Source organism: Prinia subflava, chromosome 3, assembly GCF_021018805.1.
Source record: "Prinia subflava isolate CZ2003 ecotype Zambia chromosome 3, Cam_Psub_1.2, whole genome shotgun sequence".
Classification (NCBI taxonomy): Eukaryota; Metazoa; Chordata; class Aves; order Passeriformes; family Cisticolidae; genus Prinia; species Prinia subflava.
The window spans coordinates 102,039,011-102,066,036 of record NC_086249.1 but is presented as its reverse complement, the minus strand read 5'-3'; the positions used below and the strand labels follow the sequence as shown (position 1 = coordinate 102,066,036).

At 41.9% G+C, this 27,026-nt stretch overlaps 2 protein-coding genes across 2 annotated transcripts; both read left to right on the top strand.

Annotated features, from left to right (window-relative positions):
* The first annotated feature begins 1,373 nt into the window (after positions 1 to 1,373).
* Positions 1,374 to 17,030, top strand: PWP2 (PWP2 small subunit processome component). Its single transcript, XM_063393088.1, is given in 22 exon segments — positions 1,374 to 1,482; positions 1,586 to 1,698; positions 2,348 to 2,377; positions 2,379 to 2,428; positions 2,783 to 2,882; positions 3,376 to 3,519; positions 3,951 to 4,086; positions 4,517 to 4,737; positions 5,234 to 5,377; positions 6,082 to 6,152; positions 6,871 to 7,007; positions 8,106 to 8,254; positions 8,870 to 9,017; positions 10,017 to 10,167; positions 10,508 to 10,688; positions 11,617 to 11,764; positions 12,659 to 12,767; positions 13,055 to 13,120; positions 13,264 to 13,482; positions 14,643 to 14,793; positions 15,830 to 15,904; positions 16,053 to 17,030. Coding segments are annotated over 22 exon segments (2,721 nt in total). The 5' UTR covers positions 1,374 to 1,464; the 3' UTR covers positions 16,213 to 17,030.
* A 648-nt stretch (positions 17,031 to 17,678) lies between these two features.
* Positions 17,679 to 25,179, top strand: LOC134548366 (glutamine amidotransferase-like class 1 domain-containing protein 3, mitochondrial). Its single transcript, XM_063393089.1, has 7 exons — positions 17,679 to 18,038; positions 20,619 to 20,671; positions 21,294 to 21,407; positions 21,729 to 21,848; positions 23,009 to 23,101; positions 23,418 to 23,574; positions 24,197 to 25,179. Exons 1-7 carry the CDS (start codon positions 17,925 to 17,927, stop codon positions 24,323 to 24,325), a joined length of 780 nt encoding a protein of 259 aa, XP_063249159.1. The 5' UTR covers positions 17,679 to 17,924; the 3' UTR covers positions 24,326 to 25,179.
* Positions 25,180 to 27,026: the final 1,847 nt, after the last annotated feature.

The window sequence follows — 27,026 nt, the reverse complement described above, 5'->3', positions numbered from 1 at the left end:
GGCAGGGACACGGAGCACATCCAGGTGGGTCTGGAACGTTTCCAGAGAGGGAACTCCGTGTCCTGTCTGGGCAGCTGTTTGAGCTCTGCCACCCTCAACATAGAGAAATTCTTCTCCATGTTGAATTGACACTCCTTGTTTTATTTTACGGCCACTCATCCTGATGCTGGGCACCACTGAAGAGAGTCTGGCACCACCCTCTGACACCCGCCTGGCATCTATTTATACGGATTGATGAGATCTCTCAGCCTCTCTTCTCCAGAAGACAGCTCCCGCAGTCACCCCAGGGCATTTACTAAAAAGTGTAAATACCGTCATAGATCTAAAAAACCACAGTTCCCCTGGCTCCTGGCGGGTACTGGGCAGGGCCGGGAGCGGCCGGCAGCGGCGGCGGGCCCGTGGATGGACGGGGACACTGACAGTCCCGGGCAGCCCTGCTCCCTTCCCTTCCCTTCCCTTCCCTTCCCTTCCCTTCCCTTCCCTTCCCTTCCCTCTCCCTTCCCTTCCCTCTCCCTTCCCTTCCCTCTCCCTTCCCTTCCCTCTCCCTTCCCTTCCCTTCCCTTCCCTTCCCTTCCCTTCCCTTCCCTTCCCTTCCCTTCCCTTCCCTTCCCTTCCCTTCCCTTCCCTTCCCTTCCCTTCCCTTCCCTCTCCCTTCCCTCTCCCTTCCCTCTCCCTTCCCTTCCCTCTCCCTTCCCTCTCCCTTCCCTTCCCTTCCCTTCCCTTCCCTTCCCTTCCCTTCCCTTCCCTTCCCTTCCCTTCCCTTCCCTTCCCTTCCCTTCCCTTCCCTTCCCTTCCCTTCCCTTCCCTTCCCTTCCCTTCCCTTCCCTTCCCTTCCCTTCCCTTCCCTTCCCTTCCCTTCCCTTCCCTCTCCCTTCCCTTCCCTCTCCCTTCCCTTCCCTCTCCCTTCCCTTCCCTCTCCCTTCCCTTCCCTTCCCTTCCCTTCCCTTCCCTTCCCTTCCCTTCCCTTCCCTTCCCTTCCCTTCCCTTCCCTTCCCTTCCCTTCCCTTCCCTTCCCTTCCCTTCCCTTCCCTTCCCTTCCCTTCCCTTCCCTTCCCTTCCCTTCCCTTCCCTTCCCTTCCCTTCCCTTCCCTTCCCTTCCCTTCCCTCTCCCTTCCCTCTCCCTTCCCTCTCCCTTCCCTTCCCTCTCCCTTCCCTCTCCCTTCCCTTCCCTTCCCTTCCCTTCCCTTCCCTTCCCTTCCCTTCCCTTCCCTTCCCTTCCCTTCCCTTCCCTTCCCTTCCCTTCCCTTCCCTTCCCTTCCCTTCCCTTCCCTTCCCTTCCCTTCCCTTCCCTTCCCTTCCCTTCCCTTCCCTTCCCTTCCCTTCCCTTCCCTTCCCTTCCCTTCCCTTCCCTTCCCTTCCCTTCCCCCGGCTCCCGCCCTGTCCCCGGCGCATGCGCGGGATGGCGGCTCAGCGCCCGCCCCTCACGCCGCAGTTCCGCGGCCGCGCTCCGCACGTGTGGCCGCCATGCGCTTCGCGTACCGGGTGAGCGCCGATTCCCGGCACCATCTCCCCTTCATCTCCCCTTCATCTCCCCCGACCCGCGTCTCCCCAGCCCCTCTAACCCTGCCCCTTCCCGCCCCCGCAGTTCTCCGGCCTGCTGGGCACCGTGTACCGCCGCGGCAACCTCAGCTTCACCCGCGATGGCAACTCCCTGCTCAGCCCCGTCGGCAACAGGATCTCCCTCTTCGACCTCAAGAAGTGAGAGGGCGGCGAGGGCCGGGGAGGGCCTGGCGCTGCCGGCGCGGGGGTTTTGGGGGGAATAAAACTCTGAGGAGGTTGTGGAGCCCGACCCATGGGCCTCCCCGGGATGCTCGGCCTGCCACAATATCCTGGAAAGAGTCTGCTCTGGCATTAAAAGGTAGAAGCCTGCCGAGTGGAATACCTGTCACGGTGTTGTGCGGGTACCCCCGTGTGGGGAATAGCGGAGAAATCACGTAAAGGTGTATTTCAGAGGGGGAAAAATGGATCTGTGTTTGGTTTAGTTATGTGGTTTCTTTGTGTGGGTCTGTCTCGTATGTAACAAACCTTAGAGCAGCATCAGCCCTTCCTTGTGCCGGGGCTGTGCTCGGTGCTCCCGGTGCCTGCGTTCCGGGCAGGAGCTGTCTCTGATGGAGAATTCCAGCCCGTCCTGGGCTCAGGGATCATCGGGTCCAGCTCCTGCCCCGCACAGAACAACCCACGGTTTGTGTTCACGGGATGGTGACAGCTAAAGAAAGCTGGGGGGCTTTTACATCCAAATTGTGTCTGTGGTCTTAACAAAGGTATCAAACCATATTTCACTGACACCGAAGATGTTCATCCTGCATTCCCGTTTTACTGTTCGCTGTTTTTGTTGTTTTTGTTGCAGTAACAAGTGTGAGACGTTGCCCTTGGCTACTGTGCGTGGGGCTCTCTCCAGATGGAAGCCTTGCCATTCTAATCGATGAAGGTACTTGCACAGAGAGACATCTGTTTGTAAAAGAATTCAGTAAAAATGCAGCCTTGAGAGGAGGAAATCTGTGTTGTTAGGTATTCAGCCTTAACACGAAATTAGAAGTGGTCTGCTTTAAAAACTGCGTTATAATTTTTGGGGAAGGTATCTTTATTTACAGAACTTAAAAATAACCTGTTTACAGAATTTGGATAGTGTCTTGTAATTTGGATTGTATTTTTTTAATTTTAATAATATTAAGCACATTGTCTTGAAAAGTTTTCCCCTCTCTTTAAGAAAAAAACTCTCCTAGGGTTATGATTTCTTTGGAAACTCAGTTATTCTCATGATCCTTTTTTTCTGCCCTTACAGAGGGAGCTGCCTTGCTTGTGAGTTTGATTGGGAAATGTGTGATACATCAGTTTTATTTTCACAAGCCAGTTCACAGTGTCAGCTTTTCTCCTGATGGCAAGTAAGTAACGAGTGCATTCTTTAGAACAAAACAGCAGGAATTGCCCCATAAAGTAGTTGTGATTATGAAGATATCCTAACCAATCTGGGGATGTTTCTTGTTCATGAGTGAGGGGAGATTTTGAGCTGATCAGGGTCATTTTGTAAAATTGAGATGGGAAGAAAAGAAGGAAAGCAAAGCCTTGGAAATAGAATATCCTGGTTTGAGTGTTTGAACTTTTCCTACTGTTTTGACGTTTTGAGAGTAAGAATTTTATCATTCAACCTCAGTGTTTTTTACTGAAGGTTTTCTCTTTTATAATGCTTCATTTGGGGGATAATATTAGTCTGCAAATGCTTTGTTTTTCATTCAAAAGCAATCCATTTTTATTGTTTCAGTGGTGCAGGGACCTCTTTATTATTGTATTGTTTCATTGCATTGCAGTCTGTACTGAACAGTTGTTTGCTTTATCAGCTTTGTGTGCAATTGTGTCTTTTCCCCCTACTTACACCAGGAAATTTGTGGTTACAAAAGACAATCTTGCTTACCTGTACCATGCTCCTGGGAAGAAAAGAGAATTTAATGCATTTGTTCTGGACAAAACCTACTATGGCCCATATGATGAAACAACTTGTATTGACTGGACTGATGATTCCAAGTGAGTTGTTAAACTGAAGCACTGTCTACCTGCTCATATTAATATTTGAATGCATGTTGCAGTCTCGTTTTCTTTCCTCTGAAGTATTGTACTAGCTTTAAAAATGCTGTCTTTAATTAAAAAATATTAGTAGGCAGGCCAGAAAGTATAAAAAAAATTATGTTTTGGGAATCAACAGTGGATTCTTGCTTGAAAATGTGTAGTAACTCACAAAAGGAACATATCTTAGGAATGGGAGCTGAGTTGAGCTTTTGAATGTGTTTTTTAACCCCTTCTACCTCTGCTACAGTCACCACCCTCAGCTTACAGCTCTGCTGTTTGTAAAATCAAGTGGTGACTGGTGGATTTAAGCGCAGAACATTCCCCACCCAGTGAAGAGTTTTGCAGTCCAGTGTTGCTGATTGGAATTGCCTTTTTTTTTTTTTTTGCAGATGCTTTGCAGTGGGGAGCAAGGACATGTCCACGTGGGTGTTTGGAGCAGAACGATGGGAAAACTTGATCTACTACTCTCTTGGAGGCCATAAGGATGTCATAGTTGCCTGCTTTTTTGAAGAGAACAGCCTAGATGTATGTATAATTACACAAGACACTTGAATTTTAATATTAAAATAGTGGAAACAGAATCTTATCTGTAGGTGACTGTTTTGACAATATCTCAGAATTTAGAAAATACAGAAGTGTCTCTTGATTGCTCTGCCATAATTATGCATTTAAATTTGCTCCCCCAAAGCATTATAGCTTTGAGTATGAAAAAATGATTTAGCTTAGCTGTAATGCTTACTGGTAATCAAGTTTGTCTTTGCAAAATTTTTCTGAGGGCAGGCAAAATAATTCACCAGTTCTCCAGACTAGTAAAACTCCCAGCTCAAAGCACTTTGGGTTCTATCCTGAGAATAAAATGCACATTTGCTAACACTTCTGCAAGTCCATATTCATGTTTTTGCAGAGCACAGAGCATGGGTTTTGGACAATAATAATTTGTGTGTTTGCATTCTAGCTGTACACAATTAGCCAGGATGCAGCTCTGTGTGTGTGGCAGTGTGACACTGAGCTGGATGGGTTGAAGCCCATGCCCCCTAAAGATGCAGCAAAGGAACAGAAGGCAGCAGAAGGTGATGAAGAGCTGCTTGAGGAGCCAAAGGGTGAAGAAATTCATGGGAAAGCTGATCCGAGTGAACAAGAGACTAGAAATAAAGTTAAATACTCACGTGTTGCGAAGTAAGTGGTTGTCAGTTATCAAAAATCAAAGCTGTAATGGGGATTTATTGTACTGGGCTTTTTTTTTCATCTGTTATAACTTATTGAAAGCAGGTTAAAACTGCCCAGGATTTAGAAAATTACTGCAGATCCCATTTTAAGTAGTTCTGTTAGAACTCCTGTCTGTCTTGCCTTGATTATATGATGGGCACAGGCTTTCACCTTCAGAATAACAAGTGTAATTTTAACAATATAAGAAATATAAAAATACTGGTGTGGTATTGTTTGGAAATACTGGTGTGGTATTGTTTGGAACTCAGAAAGTGCAAATGGGATCTTTATTACAGTACCCTCTCTAAGTCTTGAGGCTTTGATTTCTTTCTAGAAGGGGTTGGTTGACTTCAGGAGATGACACAAAGGTGGCTCATCAGCATCTTTGGTGAGCTGCTTGGAGATGTAGCTCTAACAACATACTGTTCTTTAACATTCACCTTTTTTCTTGTTTCTTGGGTGCCAGGTATTTTTTCAATAAGGAGGGAGATTTTAATAACCTGACAGCTGCAGCCTATCACAAGAAAACACATCTTTTAGTCACTGGTTTTGCCTCTGGAGTCTTTCACCTCCATGAGCTTCCAGATTTTAATCTGATCCACTCCTTGAGGTGAGGTATGGGGTTGTGTCTATGTTTGGTTTGGTTTTTGTGGGGGAAAGGAATAGGCTTTTTTTGTGGGGGTTTCATGTTTGATGGAGAACACATCACGTTAAGCAGTGAAGGATGAATAAAAAGAGCACAAAAGTCTTAAAACATCACTATCTATTTAATACTGTAATTTCTGAAAAGGCAGAATTATAAATTTATGTAATAAATATCACATAATTCCACTCCTTATTTTGGGAAAGTGAGGTCTGAGTAAGGAAACTACTCAGGAGTTTCTGATTGTTGGCTATAGACTTCTTTAACTCTGTCCATTTTAATATATTCAGTTTCTTGGTAGAAAATATTAGCTGGAAAGTTCTGCGTATGTAAAATTATCTGGAAATTGTGTCTAAGTTAAGAAGTCAAATCAGATTCTTTTCCGTAACTGTAGGATGCCAGCTAACCAATTTCCATGTACAAAATAACCTGTTTTATTTTCTTAAACTTGGGGAGTTTTACTCTCTGTTGGCAAGGACATCTCTGGGATGCAAATACTCTGCCTTTGTTCTGAATGAGGAATGTTTGATGGTTTGGAGTGGAACAAAGGAATGAACTTTGTGGTTTTTGATTGATGTAGTACAGAAGTTCAATAAAACAAACAACTTGCTTGAACAGCATTAATAAATGTTAGGCTTGAAGTTTTATCACACAAGTTTGTTTATTTTCAGTATTTCAGACCAAAGGATAGCTTCTATTTCTATCAACTGCACTGGTGACTGGATTGCTTTTGGATGTTCAGGTTTGTCAGTGGTTTTTAGTCTTTATTCATGGGAAAAATAAGGATTGTGGTGGGCATGAAGCCCAAATTCCTCTTGCAGTTTTGACTCCAAATGTTAAATAATTGATAGCCTCATATCTGTGGTGTCTAGGTATATAGTAAAGCAAATATTGCTAATTAATCTCTCACAGAATTCTGATGATTCAGGAAAGTATTTTGCTGATACAGGAATAAATACATATTTTGTATAGGAAAGCTCTAACAGAGTTGGGGAGAGCCCAGATCCCTTGTAGTTAATTTCTGCTTTCATTCTGGGCTGTTCTCTGTTCCTTTGCCACACGTTGCTCATGGCTTTTTACAAACCTGTCTGGATGTTCCAGCATTCTCACCCTGTCCACAGTGGTTTGCATGAAACCCAAAATTTTACTCTTACATGCAGCCCTGCTTTTCTTTCCAGCTCATTTATCAACCATATCAACCAGTTGATCTGGTTGATAGCATTGCTGTGGTAGCATTAAAAACATTATTCCAAGTAACAGCCCATGGAGGAAATTTCTGGGGAAATTGCCTTGAAGTTAAAAAAGGCAAAAGCTCTTAGTAGGACTGAAAGATGCAGAATTCAACCTGTCTGCATCAACCTTTGTTGTTTTTTTTAAACCTTGCTTGTCACTGTGTGTTTTGTGGCTTGGGTTTGCAGGGGGTTGTGCCCATGGTTGTGGTTAACCCTGTTTGCTTGCAGGTCTGGGCCAGCTCCTGGTGTGGGAGTGGCAGAGCGAGTCCTACGTGCTGAAGCAGCAGGGCCACTTCAACAGCATGGTGTCCTTGGCATATTCTCCAGATGGACAGTACATAGTGACTGGAGGGGAGGATGGCAAAGTGAGTGAGGCAAAATTGCTGCAATGAGAGCTTTTAATAATGTACTAAGCAGCTTGGCTTTCCATTTTTGTGTAGAAAGCTCTGATATTCTAATTGGTACATATTTTTCTTATTATAAAGTTAAATTTTTTTTATCCTTTCTTCCTGTAAATGTTTTGATTTGTCTCTCTAAAATATATATATTTTGCATTGTTATTACCTGTGTCTGCAAATCCCATCACTTATGCTTTCTAGCAGGTGATTTTTTAAATTATTGTAGGTCCAGTCACTATAAACAGAAAAATATCTAATTCATTAAGTGTTAATTTATTTGTGGTTCCATGATATTTTGGGATGAATGAGCTTCAGCCACCCAGCTTCTTGCCCTTTTAGTAATTGTTTTTGATCTGAAATTAATTTCGAATTATTTATAAAAGTGCATTTTTTTTGGTTAAATGTACCATTCCAGAAGCTTGTAATTTTTCCTTCAAATAAACTTCTCATGGATGACTTGCATTGAAATGATAGGCTGTGTGTACAGGTACTTTGATTTTAAAAGATGTTTTGCCACAATGTCTTGGCACATAAATGGGACAACAAACATTTGACAGTTTTTTCCTACCAAAGCTTGTAAATATCAGAAGATGATCTGCCACTTCATGGCTTCTGCCATTCAGGATGAAAATTGGCCAAAACCCAGAAGTCTCAAACTGCAGAAAACTAAATGTGTGACATTTTTGTTCAGGAAAAAAAACCAAACTGAAATACCATCTCAGTTGTAACTTCTGTAATGACATTAGAGTTGGTTTTGAATTTGACACCTGTCTCACTTGACAGTATAAGCCTGGATGCTTATACTCACCAAGTGTTACTTTCCTTTAAAATTAACTTTGTTTCAACTTTGTATCTGTCTATCTGCACTTAGATTTTTATGTTGCAAAATTGCCTTAAGAGGTTTAATGATAATATGTGGCCTCTTGACTGCTATAACTGAAATTCTTTTATGCTGTTGCAGAGTTCTAGAATTAGGTTTTCTTTACTCTGCTGCTGCCTTACCCTTATTTTCTGTCTTTACTGATGATGGAGATTCTAAGAAGTTTTTTCTTGTCTTTCCTGCAGGTGAAGGTGTGGAACACTTCAAGCAGCTTTTGTTTTGTCACCTTTACAGAACACAACAGTGGTGTAACTGCTGTAACTTTCACTTCCACTGGTTATGTGATTCTGAGTGCTTCCCTCGATGGAACAGTGCGTGCCTTTGATCTGCACAGGTAACCCTTTGCATGAAAGCTTTTGTGTCTCATTTAGCCCTCAGCTTTCACACTCCCCCCAAAATACAGCAAATTGCTGACTGCTTGTTTGAAATCTCACAAAGGTGAGCAGCACTGCCTTGCTGGCTTTCAATTCACCTTTTGATTTAAATTTAGGTAGTAATTAAGAATGCTGTTACTCCATCCAGTTTCTGTGAAGAAAAATCTGGAAGAACTTTCCTCAGAGAAGCCAGAAACCCAGGGAGATCATTGTCTGGCTTTACTCAGATGGGGAGAAGGCACTTGCCTAACAACACTTCCCATAGTATAACACAGCTGTGCACAAAACTGGGTGTGTAAAAACACATTTCTAAAAAATTGACATGTGCTATTTAATAGTAGAAAGCTCCTCAGGGTGTTTCTGTCTCCTGCTTCTGCAGAGCTTTTCATACTCCTTTTGAATCTTATAATCATGCTGAGGCATCACATCTAATTTTATACAAACAGTATTTTTTTTCTGTACATAGCTTAGAAGTCTTTACAAAACACATGAACTCCTTTTGTAAATAGATTTGTTGAACACACATTTAAACCTATCAGAAATGTTCTCATAATTTCTTTTCACCTCCTGGACAGGTACCGGAATTTCCGTACCTTTACGTCTCCGCGCCCGAGTCAGTTCTCGTGTTTGGCTGTGGACTCCAGTGGGGAGATTGTGGCTGCTGGTTCCCAGGATTCCTTTGAAATATTCATCTGGTCAATGCAGAGTGGGAGGCTGCTGGATGTAAGGACCCACAGTGTTGGGAGGGCTTGAATTTAACACTGTGTGGAGTGTGGTGACACTCAGCAACTTTGGGGTTAGTCAGGGGGTTTCAATACAACATGAAGTTTTGTTATCCTCAAAACTGGAGCTACCCTATCTTGCTCTCAACATTTTTTTTTAAACTATTGTGTGGAAATCGGCCTTTATTCTTGTGAGAAATAGTTTTAAAAATTTCTGAGTAATGAGCTCTTTCTAGTGATGAAGTAACACCAGTATTACTGAGCTAACACAAGGGCACAGGAATCTTTCCCTCCTTGCTCAGAGATGTTCTTTTCCACATACTTTCTGCAGGTAATGAAGAAATTGTAGTTGCTTTATTAAGGCTGATACAGATTTCATGAAGGGTTTTGCTGGAGCAGAGCAAGGACATGATTTTTCAATTAGTTTTTCAATTCTTAAGCATTCCTGTGCATCTTGTACAAATAGAGGGGCTCAGTGATTCACATATTTAATTTGGCACAGCCATGGAATACAGATCACTTCAGTAAATCACGATATACTTGACTGGATCTCCAGAGTTTTGGGTTTAGTTTCTTGCCTTGATTTTTTTTTTTTTGAGGAGTAGGAGCTCCATGAAATGAAAACCTCTGTTACACTTATTCTCAGTTTTTATTTTTGGTTTTATTCTGAAGTGATAGTGAATTCTCAGAGCTGTGACTTGGTTTTTCACAGTTGGTCTGATTGTTTTGAAAGGAGGGAGGAAGATGGCACACTGCATTCCTAAAGTGTGTGCATAGAAGTGGTTGTAGATGTCTATGTAGTGGTAGCACTTCAAAGATTTTTTTTAAACTTGTGAAAATAAAAAAGTTGAGAATTGTGGTATGTATCATGCCCTGTGTCCAAAAGTGATCTCAAGCATGAGTGGACAAGTCAGGCATGGTTTATTGGCTATATGTGGAGTTTACACAGATTTCAGTTTTTTTCAATTAATTCCCAGTTATTTTTTTCTTCTCTTCTTAGGTCTTAGCAGGCCATGAGGGTCCCATCAGCAGCTTGTCCTTTAATCCAATGAAATGTGTTCTAGCCAGTGCCTCTTGGGATAAGACTGTCAAATTATGGGATATGTTGGACAGCTGGAGAACTAAGGAGACATTCATAATGAACTCAGATGGTAATTTTTGTTTCATTTCTCATCTTTTATCAAATATAAAAATATTATGTAAAATATATTAATAACAACTGAACATGTCGAATACAGAGATACTCATTCATGGAAATAGAAATCAAAAGTTCAGATACTTCACTCTTGTACTTGGTTAACAGCACAATAAATAATTTCATTTTAGCTCAGCTTTATAATTAACTGAGCATCTGTATGTTGTCCATGGGAAAAAGTACAGTTATACTTTTTACTCTTAAATTTTTTCTAATAGCTGAGATAAGATAAAAAATAATGGTATTTCCTTAGAACAGTATCTGACTGCATTTTTAACTTTTATAAATTCTTGCAGTTCTTGTTGTCGCCTTCCGTCCTGATGGCAAGGAGCTCGCAGTTGCTGCTTTGAATGGCCAGATCACATTTTGGGATCATGAAAATGCAGTGCAGACTGGCTCCATTGAGGGCAGGCATGACCTCCAGATGGGGAGGAAGGAGCTGGATAAAATAACAGCCAAGCAATCAGCCAAGGGCAAGTACGTCCAGGGGGCTGCAGTGACAAGAGGGTGCCATGCTGGGCTGCTTTTGAGTTGATTTTCCATTTGTTTTCTACATGAAGATTTCAGAGTGCGTCTGCTGTTCAGATATTTCTGATTCTGAGGCTGGATTTTAAAAGACTGCCTGACATCTAGGTGCCACCCTTTTGTAGCTGGCTGTGTTCTCTCACTGATCAGCACCATTCTGAGCACATGTTCTTTCTCATCAGTTATGGGTTGGGGTTGCCAACATAATATTGACTTCTCAGGCCAAGGTGTTAATTTGTTGTGGGTTAGGTTTTTAAGTAGATATCTTCCTACAGAAATACTGGTATACAACTATTAGTATGTAGAAACTATTATGTTTTTTAAGAAGGTAATTAAAGTATGGGGTTTATTACCTGTTGCTGTGCATGTGAAGTCATGTTTAAAAGCAAGTTCAATTTTTGTGCTCTCAGAAAGTATATCAGAGAAATGTTTTATTCTTCTCTTTTTCCTCCCTTTTTTTCCATATTACTTCCAGTCAAAACAATTTAAAAAAGAAATAATAACTTTTTGGAGAAAAGCAGTATTTTGTGCTGGTGAGCGCTCTGTCTTTCAAACATGCCATGGCATTGGTTTTTCTGTTGCTCTTCTGACTGTTTTTTAGTGTCATGCATGGTGTAGTTGAGAGCTCATTGATGAACTGTGACTCAGATTCAGAAGTATGGAAGTATTTCAGAAAGCTGTCGAAGTCTTAAATTGCTTGAGATTCATAGTGAAGCACTAAATGCTTTGTAGTAAATTTGTGTGTGTGTATATACCATGTGAATGAAGATCTCCACTTTTTCCGTGGAGTGGTTATTATCTGAGTCTTCACATTGTACTCATGTCTTTTAGCTCAGATGTGACAGTGAAATTAAAACTGCTTTCTCTTTTTCTTTACCAGGTCTTTTACAACTCTCTGCTACTCAGCAGATGGTCAATCTATTCTGGCAGGTGGATTGTCAAAATTTGTCTGTATATATAATGTCAAGGAACAGATTCTTATGAAAAAATTTGAAATTTCGTGCAACTATTCTTTAGATGCAATGGAGGTATGTGAGCACAGGAGTCTTTTTTTCATTTCCTCACTCCCACAAGACTTTAGTTTTGGTATAACATCTCATTAAGAGTGATTCATAAATGCTTTTTTTAAGAATGGGTTTATTTTTGTGCAGGAGAGAGGGAAGGAAATATTCCTCTTGGAACAGAATTAATTCCTGAAACTCTTGCCAGATTTATAGTGTGCTTGTGTTGAATGGGCAGAACTCTCAAGCATACTAAGTTAGTTGGCACTAGACTTAAAATGGAAGTGAAAATTTAAATTAGCAACATTTTGTACTAAGCTAACTCCCCGGGTGTCAGTTTGTGTTAGCAAAGAAATGAAGGAATTTTTTTTTTGTGGATACAGAAAAACATCACTGACCTTTATAAACTCTGTTTCTGAATATTGCCAAATGCCAGATTAAATTCCTTCCAAAGTGAATGATGAATAACATCAGAAGGAAAAAAATTCCAGTAACCCCTTTCACAATCCCCTTACTCGGAAGAATGATTTTTGTCCCACTGTTCATTTCAGGCTGTATCCGACTGTGCTTCTTTGTCAGCAGTGGTTTATGAGCTGGTGTAGCTCAACATCCAGCTTGAAAGAAAGTGAAACAGAGTCCTGGAGGGGATGTTTAGAAATGGGGCCAGGGAGGTCCCTAAAATCTCACTTGCATTGTGAGGTCCCTAAAATCTCATTGTGGTGTTCTGCCCACACAGCCCTTGCATTGGCACAGTGCAGTTATGGAAGCTGCAGGACAGAGAGTAGGGCTGCAGCTGAGGAAGCAAACAGTGCATCTCTGGAGTGGAACACAGTTATAACAATGTGAAACCACAGTCTAAACTGAGCTCTGCTCTTTGAGAAGAGATCCAGTGCAGTGAATGGAACTTGCATGTTTTTCCAGGAGTACCTAGATCGGAGAAAAATGACTGAATTTGGCAGCCTGGCTCTGATTGATGAAGGGGGTGGAGGTGACGAAGGTGTTGCCATCCCTCTTCCTGGAGTAAAAAGAGGTATGGCTTTGGCTTTGCTCTCTTGTTTCTGCTTCTGTGTGCATCAGAACCTTTGCCACAGATAAAAAGGGTTTGACTTGATGAGCTCTGTTTTAACATCAGGATTACAAAATTCAGTCCCACCACTTAAGCTATAGGATCTCTTGGGCATGGACTGTGCCTTCCTTACCCAGTCTTTAATTCTGCCAGGTTTTACCATGCTGCTCATTATTTAGTGGTAACATCATAGTCAGAGTTGATAATTAGACTTGTGAATATGTGAAATCACTTTTTAATTTCTCTTTTAGGTGACATGAGCTATCGACACTTTAAACCAGAAATAAGGGTGACTTGTGTGCGATTCTGTCCTACAGGTTAGTATCAACAATTAATTTAGGAATTTTTTAAATTCCATTTTAAACATGCAAAAGAATCCTACTGGAGTATTGTCATTACTCTTCTGTTTCCATTCTAGAGCACTCCTCTTTGTTACTAAATATTGTTATTCCTCTTCTAGGACGAAGCTGGGCAGCCACCACCACAGAGGGTCTCCTGCTCTTTTCACTGGACTCTGGGCTAATTTTTGATCCTTTTGAGCTGGATATTGATGTCACACCCAGCAATATACACAAAACACTGAGTCAGAAGGAATACACTGTGGCTATCGTTATGGCCTTCAAGCTTAATGAAAAGAAATTAATTCAGGAGGTCATAGAGGCTGTCCCTAGCAGTGAAGGTGAGTGGATCTGCCATGAAACTGGGCTGAGCTAGCTGTAAACAGACATGTGTGAGCCAAAATGAGGTGTAAAGGTAGACTTTTTCATGTTAATTTATGTTTTAATTTTACCAATCTACTTCATGCTCATTTAGTGACTTTTCAGCATGGAATTTGTCAGGCCTAGATGTGCAGGCAGAGTTTTTGGATGTCATTGCTTGGGAGCAGCTGATGTTGGAGGGCCACATCAAGTTTAACCTGAGTCAGTACTGCGCCTGTGTGATGAAGATCATTAACCAGTAACAAAGATGTAATCAGCACTTTGAGCAAAGAGATGAATCTTGTCTGTTGAGCACTTGTGGCACCACATCAGGAGCACTGTGCCTAGTTCTGGGACTGACAGCACAAGAAAAGACATTGATACTCCAGAAGATCTGCTGGAGGGCTTAGAAAATTATTGGAAGGCCAGAGTACAACTGAGGAGAGGCTGTTGTAATCCACTTTGAACAGGATGATTGTGTGCCTGTTTCTTAAGCAAAAGCTGTTTTTGAGAGTGAGTTAATATTAATACATTATATATAATCCTCAACTGTTTTTAAGGATTATATATAATGAGGTCATTTAGTTATATATGAGATTGTTTTGGATGCTTCTAAATTATGTTTTTTGTGCTTTGCAGTTACTAACAGCATTCAGACACTTCCTGTGTGGGCAGGTGGCTTTGCTGCCTTTTCAAGTTACACTCACTGCCTCTGATTGTTGTGCATAACAGTTCCATGAATAGAAATTTGGGTGAAGTCAGGAGCAGCAACAATAAAGTCTGTTACTTTAGAAAAGAGGAGAAAAGGGTGGAAGTAAAAATTCTGAAGGAGAGCTGCTGGGGAGAGTACTCTGCTAGCAGGAAGAACTTGGAGAGAGAGAAGCTGATTTCTTGCTTTTAAATACAGTAGTGTTTGGAGAGGGAGGAGCTGATTTCTTGTTTTTAAATACAGTAGTGTTTGGAAGGTTCAAAGAAACAACATCTGTCCCCTGAGAGATTGTGGTGCTGTACCCTGAAATAGAGCACTAAATACGCACCCCTTGCCCAAATGCTGCTTTCTTCTCCTTCCCCTTATGCTTTCCTCTTTCATGTTACTCCAATCTATTGAATGTTTATGGGCTTTATTTTCCTTTTTGCACAGTTGATGTTGTCTGCTCATCACTGCCAGACCTGTATGTGGAGAAGGTACTGGAGTTCCTGGCCTCTGCATTTGAGACCTCTTGTCACCTGGAGTTCTACCTTATCTGGGCTCATAAGTTGCTCATGCTGCATGGACAGAAGCTGAAAACAAGGTGAGATCCCATGAAAGTCAAAATGCTGACAAGGATATTAAAATTTAAGACCTGTTAGTTTAAGGCTTTTACTTAACATTTACTGACATTCTAGATAATGCATGCATTACAATTAGAACACTTCAGTTTTACAACTAATAATAAAAGTTACAGTTTGGACTTGATCTTAAAAGTCTAAAAAGATTGTAAAAAGTGTGTATGACAGAATTGAAATACATTACTGGATTTATGAAGATATATTGCAGAAACGTTTTTCAAATACAACAGATAAAACTTTTCTTGAGCTGCTTAGACAATAATTGCATAACGATTTCAAGAGTGATAGTAAGATTTTGGCAGTTGTGTTTTTAAACAGTTATGCATCTTAAAGGTGACTGAAAGGTGATGTGCAGGTATTGATTGCATTTTTATAGACTTGTGATTATAGCTGGTAGTACTCTGCCTTCCTACAGAGTACTTCAGACCTACACAGGCCTGGTCTGTGAATTGTATTCAGCTCACCCCTAGTATGGAATTTTTAGACTTCCAGGAACAAAACCACACCAATTTACAAATGTAAAATGGGCTAAGTGAGAGGTAATCTGAGAAGGAGTCCTCAAATTTAAAAACCAGTGCATTGTGTAACTCTTCCCTTGCTTCAACACAAGTACTAATGTTTTAGTTAACTGAAAGGACTGGAACAAAATCTCTCCTTTTGTTCCTGCTAAAGTAGAAGAGGACAATTTAAAACAAACTCCCCCTTCTTCAGAAAGTCTTGCAATATCTGAAAGGAACTATCATTGCTGCAGCAAGCAGAATTAGCTCTTCAAGATGCAGTTTGACCTTAGAAAAAAAATTTCTCACAATATATTACTTGTATTGAGTGTAATCATCGTGAGCAGAGTCAAAAGCAGAGAGTTTTTGTTTCCTTAGGATTATCTTAACAATTTGGCATTGAAGTTGTATGCTTGTTAAAATCTTGAGAGTATAGAAAAGTTCTAGATTTCCATATGTAAATATGAGCTGCACTGCAAATTGCATGTTTTGTCCATCCAAGGTCGGTGAAGCTGCTCCCTGTGATTCAGTTCCTTCAGAAGAGCATCCAGCGTCACTTTGAAGGTGTTTCAAAACTGTATGTACTGTTACATTTCAAAGTTAAAATCAAAAACCTGCAGTGATCTGGGGGGTGACAGTGTGCTGTTAAAACTTTGGAGACAGCCTTCTTTTAGACTTGTTTTTATTTTAGGAGGCAAACAACGTTTTCCTGTTTATTTTTACAGCTGTGAGTGGAACATCTACAACATCAAATACGCGCTGGCCATTTCACAGCAGCGGGGCATGAAGCGTCCGGCAGAGGAAACCCCAGGAGATGAGGAAGAACTGGATTCTGACAGTGATTATCTTATGCAAGAAGCTCATAAAGATAATTTGAGTTCCTAATTACTCTTTGTGAGAGGGAGAAAGCCTCAGACAGTATTTTATGCAGTGGTATTCACTGAGAATGAGTGGCCCTCATAGTGGCATCAATTCCTGGCAGTGTGGTGGAGTTCCATGGGAGGCAGTGAGGAAAATGTGGGATATGTCATGGATGGCACTTTGCCTATTTCCTTGACAGCACTGATTTCTTGATTAACTGATTTCCTTTTATTTTTTTTAATGATTCCTGATTTCAAGTAAGAAAACAAAAAAAGTATTCATAGTGAAGTTAGAAGTACGACTGAAAGAATTTTATTCTTTATTAAAAATGCCTTGTGCATTAAGTATTGTGAATTTTATAGTGCTTGTCCTACGCTGGACTCTAAATTTTAAAAAGGATGAAAAAAATCTTCTTAATTGGAACTGTACTGGTCTCAACTTGTTTTAAATGTTGTTTTACTTGGATTTAATATGTACATATTTCTGGAACACTGTTTTCTTAGTTCTGTAACCTCCAAACGTGATGAGATTTTAATAATGAGGAGAAACGAGGACCTATAGCAGCAAGTATTGAAGAAAATTTATGGGGCTTTACAACTTGTGTTGAGGTTTGATTGACAGCCTTGAGATACTGCAGTGAAAATTTGTTTGGACATTACCAACTTAATAACGTAACTTTACCTGTAAGAGAATGTGTTACAAATGTCATGGCTTGTTGGGGTTTTGCTTTTTGGGTTTTTTTGTGGGGTTTTTGTTTGTTTGTTTTTCTTTTTTGATGAAAGCCATTTATTGGCTTTTTTTTAAATGTTGTTTATTAACACATTAAAACCTGAAACTTTTGATTCCCTTTGTTTTTGTGAATTGATGGGACAACTAGCTAGTAAGAGTGGGGAACTGAATACAAAGAATTGTGTCTGTACTTGTAATACTTTGAAGCCACATGCGGAAAGGGCTTTGTTAATGAAGATACTGCAAATATACCAATGATTCAGAATTGATTTTCTCAGCATATTCTGCTCTTCTGGATTTGTTTCCTGGTCACTTTTCACTGTTGGAATAGAGGTGAGGTATAAATATTAAATTTATATGTGATGAGGTCTCCCCTCAGTCTCCTCCAGGCTGAACAGACCAAGTGCTTTCCACACAGCTTCTCCTCAAGGCCTTCACTATCTTCACTGCCCTCCTCTGGACACTCTCCGATATTTTACTACCTTTCTTTTCAGCCTTTCACTCCCAGTCTGTCCGTACATGTGGGATTGTCCCATCCTAGCAGCAGAATCCAGCATTTTTCGTGTTCAACTTCATACAGATGGTGATTGCCCATCTCTGATTTATCAAGGTCTCTCTGCAGGCCCTCCGTGCTCTCGAACGACCCAACAACTCCTCCCAGTTTTGCACCTTCTGCCAACTTGCTTATTTTTCCCCTGTAATTTCCGCACCGTTATCTTTTTACCCTCAGTTCCCGATAAAGGAGGGCCGTGAAGGGGACGAGGGCCGTGAAGGGGACGAGGGCCGGGAAGGGGACGAGGGCCCGCGGGTCCCGGCCCTGAGGTGGCCCCTCCCGGCCCCCAGGGGGCGCCGCCGCCGGCTCCGCCAAGGGCGCAGCGGCCTCCGGGCGCGGCCATCCCGGTTCCCGCGGGCCTCTCCCGCTCCCGTTCCGGGCTCCTCCGCTCCCCTTCCCGGCTCCTCCGCTCCCCTTCCCGGCTCCTCCGCCGCCGCTGCCCCCGCCCTCAGCCATGCTGACCTCCCGAGGCCCGGCCCTGTGCACCGTTCTGCGGCGAGCAGCGCCCGGCGGCCTCGCTGCCTTCCACTCCTCCGCTCGGCGCTGCCGCGGCGCCCGCGTCGCTGTGGTGAGTAATGGAGGAGCGCGGCGGCGCTGAGGAGAGGCGTTTCTTTCTTTTTTTTACTGTCTGGCTCTCCACAGCCAGCCTCGGCCCTGCGGCCGGGTCGCTCCGGCGGTGGGGCCGGTGCAGGGGAGGGCTCGGCGGGGCGGCGGCCTGGGAAAGCCTCGCCTGTGAGTGCGACAGCTGGAAACGCTGGAGAGACGCTGAATTTGAGAGGAGAAAGCTGCTTACAGTTCAGAAACTTGGAGCAAGCCAGACCAGGAGTAGGAAGCATGTGAAAATTGGCGTCTGGGTGTTTGTCGTTGGCCTGGAGTTGATTTGGGAAGAAGCACAGAATGACAGGCTAGGTCGGGCGGGAAGGGAGCGCGGCGGGGCCAGCAGGACCGGCCCCCTGCCCAGGCAGGGCCAGCCCGGAGCACACAGCGCAGGGTTGTGTCCGTATGGCTCTGGAACACGTCCAGGGAAGGACATTCCACACCCTCTCCGGGCTGTCTGTCCCTGTGCTCGGTCACTGCACAGTGAAGTTCTTTGTCGTGTTCAGGTGGAACTCCCTTTGGATTAGTTTATGCCCATTCCGCTTGTCCCATTGCTGGGCAGCTCCAAGCAGAGCCTGGTTCATCCTCTGACACCCCCATTTAGATATTTGTACACGTTAACGAGGTCTCCTCTCAGTCATCTCTTCTGGAGGCTGAACAGCTCCCTCAGCCTTTCCGTGTAAGAAATTCCTCAGTCCCTCGCTCATCCTCACTGCCCTCCACTGAACCCACGCCAGGAGCTCCGTGTCTCCTTTGTACTGAGGAGCCCACGAGGATTTAACTTGAAATAGTCTCTGGTATTACTGGGTGAGGTACTGGCAGTGAATATTTAAACTGGGCTGTGCTTTTAGGCAGGGAGTAAAACGTGTTACAGAAGAAAGCAAGGAGATGGAAGAGCTACAGATTGCCAAAGGAAAAGATGGGCTGTAGGTGGTTCCAAGTGGATACACAGCTTTGGAACTCAGTGGACAGTCTTTGACGCATGAGCTTTGCATAGTCTAGGCAGCATTAAACATAAAGGAGTAAGAAGTCATTACCTGCATGAAGAAATTTGGGGCAGAATTGGTTTGGGAAAGGGCAGAATGCTGGTCCAAATGGCTAAAAAGTAACCTAACAGGAATGCTGTCATTTTAGCAAGTTACAGCTTTTTAAACAGAGCTGGGAAGACAAATGTGATTTTTGACATTAGTGATGCAAACTTTTGACTGTGGTAAAAGACACATTTGTTACCAAGCAGGTACTGAAATAACAGAAGAGTTTTTATATAGAAGAGTTTACAACAATAATGTTACAGTATTTTGGTTTCACTGAGTCTCAAAAAAAATTAAAAATGTTACTTACAGAGCATAACCTTAGCACAGTTGCTTGTGTGTTTATTCAGTCTAAATTAAATTAAAGGTAAAACTAAAAGTTATGAAGTAAAAGGCAGCTCTTAAATATCAGAACAGGATTAACATAGAACATTCGTGTAACTTGCTTGTTTGGTGAAGCAATGCCCATGATAGCAGACACCTGGGTATTGTAACCTGAAAGTCCCTTTAAGTCTAACATTACTAGCTAAGATGTGTTCAGTTGTGAGTTTCTTTTCAGTTGTGAGTTTCTGTTCATGTGTCTGTGTTTAAAAACCCTCAAGCTTAAAAAAAAACCAAAACAAAAAAACCACCTCACAACTGAGGGAAAACCAGGAAGGAAGAGATAAAAGTAAAAAAAAACCAAAAAAGAAATAGAAAGAGAAAAGAAATTTACTTCCTAACTGGATTTTTTTCTTTCAGAATAAAGAGACAGACAAAAAGCCCCAAAAGAGTTCATCAATATACTTTCAGGAACTAGATAAACCTTTGGGTTCTTTCAGTTTTGTTTCATTCTTAGAATGGCTTTTAAAAAAATGGTTTTTCTCCTTCTGCTTTGTCAGATTCTCCACCCACACGTGGGTAGCTGACTGCTTTGTTCTTTTTATTTTCTGGGATGTATAAACAAATTAAAACTATTATTTCCACATTGTTAAAGAAAAGTATGCCTAATAATAATAATAATAATAATTGTATTATTGCATTAATGGTGATTTAGCTGTTGATCTGTGATGCAGATGCTCAGGTAAAATACAGCAGCAGGTAAAATAGTTTAAATGCCACCTCAAAGTGCATTTCTGTCCCTCTTCTGATTGATGTGCACCTGGACGAGAAAGTAGTTTCACATGGATGTAGACACTTCATAAGAAAGATGAATGACACTCAGAACAACCCCCTCTGTTGCACAATAAAAACATAACTAAGGGTAACATGTCAGTTTATTAACTGTGGTATAAATATATAAGCCAGGAAATAAACAGTGGTGATTTCTGAGCCCTGGGATGGGTTGCTATAAATAGGAAATGCCAGTTCTGCAGTGTGCCAAGTGGTGACACCAGTGCTAATAGCCTGGTGCTCACTGGCATAGTAAGAGCCTGCTTTTAAATTGTTGTTTGTTAACTATTTTTTTGAAATCTTCCTTGTGAAAGATCCTGTGAGGAGTTCTGTGTCACCTGCAATGCTCTGTTATTTTCTCACTGCAGGTCCTGTCTGGCTGTGGTGTTTATGATGGCACAGAAATCCACGAGGCATCAGCGTAAGTTGGGCTGTGGGCTCCAAAAAAATTTCCATTATATTGCAGCAGTTTGTTTATTTTAGTTTTGCTGTCTCTGGCCATCAGAATTCCCTAAAGAGATGAATGATGAGGCTTTCTCATAGTTTTCTCACAGCCTATTTGTGAGCTTAGGCTGCATTCTTGTGGAACCCAGTGACTGTCCAAAGATTGAGCACCAAGCATGTGATGCCAGAACAGTGAGTCTGGGAAAGACTCTCTTCAGAAACAGAAACTCAGAGTTCCAGATTCAGTCCCAAGAGAGTTAAATACAGACTTCATTTCAGAACTGCTTGAGTTTCCATTCTGGGGCTAAATCTAACAGCAGAATTGTTAATGCCTAAGTGGAATTAATTCTTACTGTGAGTTAATAAGAGATGTGTCACCTAGACCTAGATTCAATGTTAATGACTGTGTTAATTGTGAGATTCTTCCATAACACCTGGGGACTTGCAGAAAGGAAGCTTTTATTGTTCCTGGTTGCCTGCTTTGGTAGGATGTGTTTTCATCTTTCAAAGTCAGTTGGTGGAATATTTGCAGCACATTTAGGGGTCAGATAAAGCCTGTCCCTTAGAGTTTTCTGCACGTTGTATCTCTGTTTTTGTAGTGTGCTGGTACACCTGAGCCGTGGGGGCGCTGAGGTTCAGATGTTTGCTCCAGATGTCCCTCAGATGCACGTCATTGACCACAGTAAAGGGCAGCCAGCTGAAGCTGAGTCTAGGTAAGTCTGTGATGTGTTGGGCATTCTGGAATGGCTCTTGTAGCACTTGGCTAGGTGCCTTTAGTAGCTTTAAGCCAGCTGTGGTGGTTTTCTTGGAGAGAAGATGTTGCCTGAGTTTTCTGGACTTGATTATCTACAGTCTGTCAGTGCCTGTGTTTCCCAGCAGTAGCATTTCAGAACCATCAATAGCTTCAGTTACTAAGTACCAGTGTTCTGGCTTCCTCCCTTCCTCACCCTCCTCTTCCTCTGCAAGACTTTATTTACACTCTTCTGTGTGCAGAAGCTTAATTAATCACATTGTTTTATTTCTGGTGCTTCAAGGAATGTTTTAGTGGAGTCTGCAAGAATCGCTCGTGGTAAAATCGCAAGCCTGGCTAAGCTCACCACAGCAGACCATGATGCTGTGATATTCCCTGGTGGATTCGGAGCTGCCAAAAACTTGTGAGTGCCAACCAAGCATCACATTCCTCAACTAAATATTCATAATTCACCGTGCATAATCAGCCTGGCAAAGAGAAGGCTTTGGGCTGATCTAATAGCAGCCTTTCAGTAGCTGAAGGAAACATGCAGAAAAGATGGCAAGAGACTTTTTGCAAGGGTCTGGTGTGGTGGTACAAGGAGGAATGAATTTAAACTGAAAGACAGTAGGTTTAGATGAGATATTAAGAAGCAGCTGCTTGCTGTAAGGGTGGTGAGACACTGGAACAGGTTGTCCAGAGAAGCTGTGGATGCCCCATGCGTGGCAGTGTTCAAAGCCAGGTTGGATGGAGCTTGGAGCAACGTGATTTAGAGGGAGTTGTCCCTGCCTATGTCAGAGGGGTAGGAATGAGATGATCTTAGAGGTCCCTTTCAGCACAAACCATTCTGTCATTCTGTGAACCAAGATTCACACAACAAAATCCATAAATGGCCTTATTTACTACCTATGTAACTCCTAATAATTAATAAGGATCATTCCTTTCAAAGTCATTTTCTTGTTTTAAATTCTCTGAGCAATGTTGATGAGAATTCAAGAGTTTAGATAATGCATAAATCCTTTTTACTCCCCCTAGTGGTGTTTCTTTTTGGGCCTGAGGGAAGTGAAGGTAAAACAAATGGTTTTAGGTGCTTGTAGTGTTGTTACTGTTTCTTCTCTCTGCCTACCAGAAAATCCTCTGTTACTTTATAATTATAAAACAACAGCTAGCTCAAAAAAAAAAAAGGAACAAGAAGTGTTAGCCATGTGGAATACTGATAATCTTGCTATTGAAATGCCTTTTTGTTGGCTTTGAGAAACATGAATGTTACTTTCCTTTTCTTCTTACGTATTTTTTTTCTTTGAAAAGATGGCTGTTCAACTTCTCAGTAATCCTAGAAAGCTGATTTGATAATTCTCATTTTAAGATGTTTTTATTAAGTAAGGGACGTTCTGGCAGACCAAAGTTTTAGAAGAGAGACATTTTGGCTAAAGCATTGATGGTCATCTCCAGAGTGTTTTAAACCAATTTTTTAGTAGCTGTTAAGTTTGGGATGATCCTTTGGAGCCAGTTTCACAGCAGACAAGCAAATACCTCTGTTTGTAGGTTTATACTGAGCTTTGTGTGGGTTTCTTGTTGTGACAGATCTACCTTTGCTGTTGATGGGAAGGATTGCAAAGTGAACAGAGAAGTTGAGCGAGTCCTGAAAGATTTCCACAAAGCAGGCAAACCTATTGGGTATGTATGTGAGTGTTGGATGGCATTTGTTTGGAGGTGTGAGCATGGAGACAACCTGTGTTGTGTTGAAATGTGCAGCTGTTGTTGTAGGAACTGTAAAAAGTATCTTGTATTTTGTGTCATTTGTAGCCTGTTTTTAAAATACGTTTTTCAAGATCTGTGTGTGTAGGTATTTCTCAAAGAGAAGCTGAGGAAATTGCCTTGTGATGTAGCTCAACTTTTCAAGGCTGAAATTCCATTTGAATCTTGTCAGTTGTGAGCAAGTTCTGGAATTAATGCTGTTGCAGAATTGCTCTTACAGTTTCTTCTGTTGCAGCCTGTGCTGCATTTCCCCAGTGCTGGCAGCAAAGGTGCTCTCTGGAGCTGAGGTAACTGTGGGCCACGAGGAGGAGGAAGGGGGCAAGTGGCCTTATGCTGGGACTGCAGGAGCCATCAAAGAGCTGGGAGCAAAGCACTGCGTGAAAGAAGTAACCATATCCTTTCCTGGTAATTCCCATGTTGGGAGACAGTTCAGAAATGTGTCATTAAAGGAATGAACACGTGTAGGGTCTGTGCTTTTCCACATAGATTTTCATGGGGATGTGCAGTGGGTAGCAGAAAGCAGTGGTGCAGTGCAGGATTAGAAACTCTTCTGTCCACAACTGCTGTGTAACTGCTGCTGTGTAACCACACCCTGGGAGTCAAAGTTCTCAGTCAGCTCCCTTGGACACCCAGTAATACACCAAGTGCTGCATGAATTTGCACATAAAACTGGCATGAGTTAACAGCTGGTCACTTCTCTTTGAGATTTTTATCCTTTTCCTGAAGTCTAATGCTGCAGACTGTACTCAGAGGCATTTTACTGCCATCAGTGAATTTTGTAGGTTTTCTTGTGTTTCTGGGTGTTTCCACAGGTTTCTCATGCAACATTTGTATTTCTGCCAGAAATACTTTGTCATAGCTTGGATTATAGGTTGCAGCTGTCTTTATAGCTGGATGATACAACATATTTAGAGGAAGTTTTTATAGGATAGGGGAGCTGTGAGGTTTTGTCAGTGCTGGTTCATTTTGCAGGTAGCATCTGCAAGTTCCGTGTTTTCCTTAACTCCTTTCCACGAAGCTCATGTGGATACAAAAAATAAGGTGGTGACCACCCCAGCATTTATGTGTGAAACAGCATTACACCATATCTTTGATGGCATTGGGGCAATGGTAAAGAATGTGCTAAAATTAACTGGCAAATAAAATCAGAAATGTTTAAATTTAGGGTGTAGCATCAAACTTCATGGACCAATGGAGACATTTGCACCTGCTTGTCCTGTTCACACTCTAGTGAATGCTGATATGAAGCTGATTGATTGCCAGCTGCAGGATTTTCTGTGCCTTTCTGAGGGAGGGGCACTGCAGCAGAGGACTGGAGCCTGGCCTGAGACACAGAGCATTTTCTTGAGCTTTTCCATCTGCACAGAACTTGACTAGATGTGTTCTGAAACAATCAGAACTGAAACACCAATATCAAACCAGTTCTAAGGGGGAAGAAGACTCAAAGCCCTTTCAGAAGCTGAGGGCGGGTGTGCTGTAGGGATTTGGCACATGGCAGCATATCTAGTGGATGAAGAATGGGAGCAGAAAGGAATGAGTGCATGGTTCAAGGTGTCTAAGCTCAAGCCTGTGTCTGGCAAATAGCAGCCAGGGTCACTTGTTGAGGGAAGAGACATCTTCCACATCTTAATTTAACTCAGTGTTAATGAAAAGATTTGGTTTCCATTTTGAAGAATCGTGCTTTCACACTGTCATTGTGAGCACCAATCAGCAGCAGGACACAACTGCCACACCAGTAGCACTTTGGAAAACTCATCCATTGGCCCATTATAGTTTTAAAAGTCTTGAAATGAGGAAGAAATTAATATCCGCTGATGTGACGCACAACTCCTAAGGACAGCTGCCCTGTTAAAGCAGGTGTATGACAAGTAGTGAATGGAAAAAACAATCTCAAATTATCCTAACTTCCCCTGCTTTAGGGTAATAAGGCTTTCTCCAAAGAAGTATTATTGAATGTCTGGAATAATGATGTATAAATAAATTTGTTTCTGCCTTTATCTTCTCCTTGTCTTTTCACTTTTGTTTGGGAGCTGCCTGTGATAACTTACACTGGTTGGTACATTTTAGCAGTTTTTCTGCTTTTCAGTTCACCAATTTTGCACATTTTTTCCATATAGAATCCAGCAGAATCTTCTCCACCTCTTCCAGGTTTTTTGTCACCTTTCTTCTGAGCAGGACACAACATTTCTCAAATTCAAACGAACGAACAAGCAAAATGACACCCCTTACCTTGGATTAAAATTTCTCTTCCATGACTGATTTGCTGAAGTGAACCCATATTTTCAAGGGAGAATTTTGTGCTTCATAAATGAATCTTCAAGCCTGAGATTGACTTGGTGTATGGCAAATGTCATTTGTGGCTGAACACTTGCCAGTGGTGTGGGGTGACTTTTTTTATTGGGGTGAGTGAAGAGAAGCTTGAGTATGAGTGTTGGGCATGCTCAGCTTGCTCAGTCAGGGTTCAGGGAACAAGCACTTTTGCTTCTGGAACCTCCTAATGATCAATTTTTTGTCACTAAAAGAAAAAAAAATCACAGTTGGATTTAGAAGATTTGAATTTGTACTTCAGTGCTGGCACTGTTTTCTTGGGGATTTCAGAGATTCCCTGTGCAGATCACCAACTCCAATGAGGTTACAAAGGAATCATGCACAGACACCAAATCACTGTGGAAGTAGGCATGGTTCATAAAGTGGATTTTGGACATTCTCTGAAACCTTTTTTGCTTATGCATCAAATTCTTCATGAAATTTTCAGCATCAAGGTGGTAAGAAGCAGAATTTAAAATACTGCCACCATATAATTCAGTGCAAAAATAGCCCTTTGCTTGTACAAAGTAGATCTTTTTAGGATCAATTTTATACAGAGCCTAAGCAGAGGATGGGAGGTCATTGTTCATTTAAAATGTAATAACATTTCAAAAGTGCATGTGTTTCCCACATCTTCAGGAGCTTTAAAAGAAATTTGGTAACAGAAATGGTATAGAAATCTCCAAGGTGGAAGAGCAGCTGTTGTGCCTTGTTAACAGCACCTTCCTCTGCTGCAAGAACTCAGCTCTGGGTTAAACCTTCCCATAGCTCCCTCACCACAGCAGGGCTGAGGGCTGCAATTTCAGGTTGCTCTTATCTACAGTTCCTAGGAAGTGAAGCTGTGGTGGCACAGTCGTTCTTAGATGCTGAATCTTCAGATTCAGGTGCCCTGAGAAAAAAGATGATCTTTCAAAAATTGCTGTTACCGTCAGTGAGCAGCTGTGGGAAGTTGGTTGGATCACCCACATGGTGCCTCTTTACAGTTCTCAATCCTTTTTACCCTACTTTTTTAATTTCTCTGAATTTAGAGAGAATGGGGGTTTTCAAAGGAGAATGCACCAGAATTGCCTTTAATTTTTTACATTCTCTCTGTTTTCTCGGTATTGTGCTGAATAGAAACCTCTGATACACACAGTTTTCAAAGATATGGTGGTGTGGTTTTTCTTTTTTTCTTTTTCTTTTTCTTTTTTTTTTTTTTTTTTGGCTGTGATTGGTGTTTTTTGTTTTGGTTTTCATTTTTTGTTAGCAGATGAAAGTTGTTTAACTTTGGTGGAGGATGTAGGGTTGTCATCTTGGCTTTTAGCCAGTGTAAATTTGGAGGGAAATTCCACGTGCATTTAGAGATTATTATTATAGATTTGTCTGCAAAGCTGGGATTTTCCTTTCCTTCCATAGGGCGGATTGGAGCTGGTGATGGGTTTGCAACTTTCAGCCAAGTGGTCAGGAGTTTATGATTAATATGTTTTGCTAAATGCTATGAGAAATAAGAAGTGAAAGAGTCTTCTTGAAGTCTCCACCAGGAGTCCTGCAATACCTG

Bases quoted from the DNA above. Each gene is read 5' to 3' on its own strand.
- LOC134548366 (XM_063393089.1), top strand. From the start codon at position 17,925: ATGCTGACCTCCCGAGGCCCGGCCCTGTGCACCGTTCTGCGGCGAGCA. The intron at 21,408-21,728 runs GTAAGTCTGTGA...TGGTGCTTCAAG, and splicing joins CCAGCTGAAGCTGAGTCTAG to GAATGTTTTAGTGGAGTCTG. The intron at 23,102-23,417 runs GTATGTATGTGA...CTTCTGTTGCAG, and splicing joins AAAGCAGGCAAACCTATTGG to CCTGTGCTGCATTTCCCCAG.